This window comes from Polistes canadensis, unplaced genomic scaffold (assembly GCF_001313835.1).
Source record: "Polistes canadensis isolate GaletaPanama2010 unplaced genomic scaffold, ASM131383v1 scaffold_145, whole genome shotgun sequence".
Lineage (NCBI taxonomy): Eukaryota > Metazoa > Arthropoda > Insecta > Hymenoptera > Vespidae > Polistes > Polistes canadensis.
Window position 1 is genome coordinate 89092 of NW_014569692.1, and position 2500 is coordinate 91591.

The 2500-nt window shown below is 30.7% G+C and overlaps 1 protein-coding gene across 3 annotated transcripts in view; it reads right to left on the reverse strand.

Moving 5' to 3' along the window:
• The window catches only part of LOC106788600 (GTPase-activating protein), an 8978-nt gene that overhangs the window by 3675 nt on the left and 2803 nt on the right, over positions 1–2500 (reverse strand). For 2 of the 3 annotated variants that reach the window (XM_014752006.1, XM_014752003.1), the window contains exons 3-11: positions 2162–2431; positions 1926–2082; positions 1657–1844; positions 1237–1572; positions 948–1149; positions 608–826; positions 413–537; positions 180–311; positions 9–47 (exon numbers count right to left, since the gene is read on the reverse strand). In XM_014752006.1, the coding sequence (XP_014607492.1) occupies positions 9–47; positions 180–311; positions 413–537; positions 608–826; positions 948–1149; positions 1237–1572; positions 1657–1844; positions 1926–2082; positions 2162–2431 (1668 nt within the window). The remainder of the gene's footprint in view (positions 1–8; positions 48–179; positions 312–412; positions 538–607; positions 827–947; positions 1150–1236; positions 1573–1656; positions 1845–1925; positions 2083–2161; positions 2432–2500) is intronic. The other variant, XM_014752005.1, reaches the window with a different exon arrangement.

Consider the following 2500-nt stretch of genomic DNA (forward strand, 5'->3'; position numbering starts at 1 on the left):
ATACAAACCTCTTACAATCGGTAATATGCACAAAAAGGAAATATATTCTATTAGAAACATATAAAAAGGTAACTTTAATTATGTATAATTTTATCTTGTAAAAAAAAAAAGAAAAAAAAATAGAATAATATTTCTCTTGCCGTGTAAAAAATTCGATTTAATAAATAAATTAAACTTACCCTTCTTTTAGCACCACAGGTTGTTCTTGCAACATCGTAGGTCGTTGTTTCGTAGCACCGCTACTGCTACTAGTCGATATTAGTTCCAAAAATTGTTTAACAGCTTGTATATGTCTTTCCGTATAAAATTCTCTGAAAAAATGAACTAGGAATTATACTAGAAAATATGATTCATTCTCTATTAATTATTATGCACACATTCATTTAATATATATTTATTATTGATTACATACCTATATACACACTCCATATATTCTTCTTTACAAACGCTACCAGCTCCTCCTCTGCAACTCACTAAATTTCCTAAACTTTGTATGGTTTTAGATATCAATGTTAACGTTCTATTCGTTTGAGAATCCTACAAATTAATATATATTTAAAAATATTATATATAAATTTGTAAAAATTATTATACAACAATTACTTACAATTTGTTCCGTAGTGATGTCAAACAATCTTGGTCCCAATATCGCAGGTGCGAAAAATCGAAGAAAAATAAAACCGCTTATAACCGAGTAACGTACTTCTTTATTCTTTGGAAAATGAGTTGCAGCGAGTTCTCGTAAACACCAGAACATTTCACACATCAATGGCGGACATCTTACACCGGATGTTGTTATAGCCGTGAATACTCTTTCTACGTATTCCTAAAAAATTACGATTCATTGCTTATAGATATAGAAAAGAAAAGAAAAGAAAAGAAAATAAGAAGATAAATTAAGAGATTTCATTTCAATGAAATATTTTTTATTTCAATCATTTTATTACCTTTAGATTTGCTAAATTTGTTTGTATCGTATTTGCATCCTTTACTCTCGTAGGATCTATTTCGCACGGTTTCCTTTCCAAAAAAACCTGTTCCATAGCAGGTCTTAATGTACTATGTAAATAATGAAGACCAGCTAATCGCATCCCTTCATCCATCATTTTACTGACTAATGTATTGCCGCGAAAAATAGTTGTCGGATCTCTGTAAAATAAAATAATAATTCTACATTATGTATATCGAAATGTAATATATATATATATATATATATATTTTTAAAATAAAACTTACGTTAGTTTAGAAATTTCATGACTTGCGAGTGCTCGCATCACAGATACTAATTGTCCATGATGAACTAACACTCTAACTAATGGTTGTGCAGCTTCCATTTTAGAAGCCACAATTTCACCCAAAATATATACAGCAGATGATGTTATTGGTTGAACATTAACACTTTGTAATAATAAAGTTCGTAATCTCTCATACATTCCAGAAGGAAAAACATGATCGGCTGTATAATGTATTTTTAAACGTAAAGATCCTAATCCTGGAAGAGTACCAGGTGGAGTTGAATTACTTGAAATTTTATTTGGTCTATGTTTTGCTGCTCTTGGTTGAAGAAAATACCTAATGAAATAAAAATTAAAATTAGAAAAAAGAACTTAATTTAACAAATTAAATAGAAAGGTAGAGATATAAAATCAAACATACCAAGCAGTCGTTGTACTAGTTGGTTGCTTTTGAAGTCCTCTTAATGTAACACGCACTTCTCCTAAAAATGCAGGTTGTTCTCCCATACCAGGAGATGCATGCCATAAGCCAACAACAACTTCACCAACTTCTCCTCCATCGATAGAGTAATGAGATACATCTTTGTCTTTATATTCCATTAACTCTGGCTGTAAGTACAGTACAATTATACAAAATATATATGAAAATATTAATTTAAATAAATGCAATCGTACAAATAGTATACACACCTCAAAAACAAATGTCTCATTGAAGTAAGGCGATACAGTTTTTTTCTTAACTTTAGTACGCTTTGATATTTGTTTGCCATTACTGTAGATGACGGTAACAGTTGCAAATGGATCACAGCCACCATTTTTAATAGTTAATTCGTTACATTCTATTACTCTGTAACATGCACGCATAATCAAAATTAGGTATAATAATAAATCAACTCTTAAAAATAGAGTCAAGAATGTTGATTTACCTGACTGTAAGTTTAGGTTGAATGTGTCCAACTTGCGGTTGCAAAGCAAGTTCTAAATGAGCTTTGCCTTGTACTTCAGAATCAGCATCAACTGGTTTTAATGGGAACCAATGTTCTTTATTATGATACGTCGTTAAATCTTCCCTCTTTATTGCTACTTTTCCCAGAATTTTGTCTTGTTTTAAGTGCCTATCTCTATCATAGACATAAATACCAAGGTATCGAAACTTGCGGGGTACCTCGAACTGAAACTCCTCCCCGAAGAAAGGACTGCATAAAATGAAATGTTTTTTTCAATATCCGATGATTGTGGAAAATTAAAAGGGAATAAAACAAGAC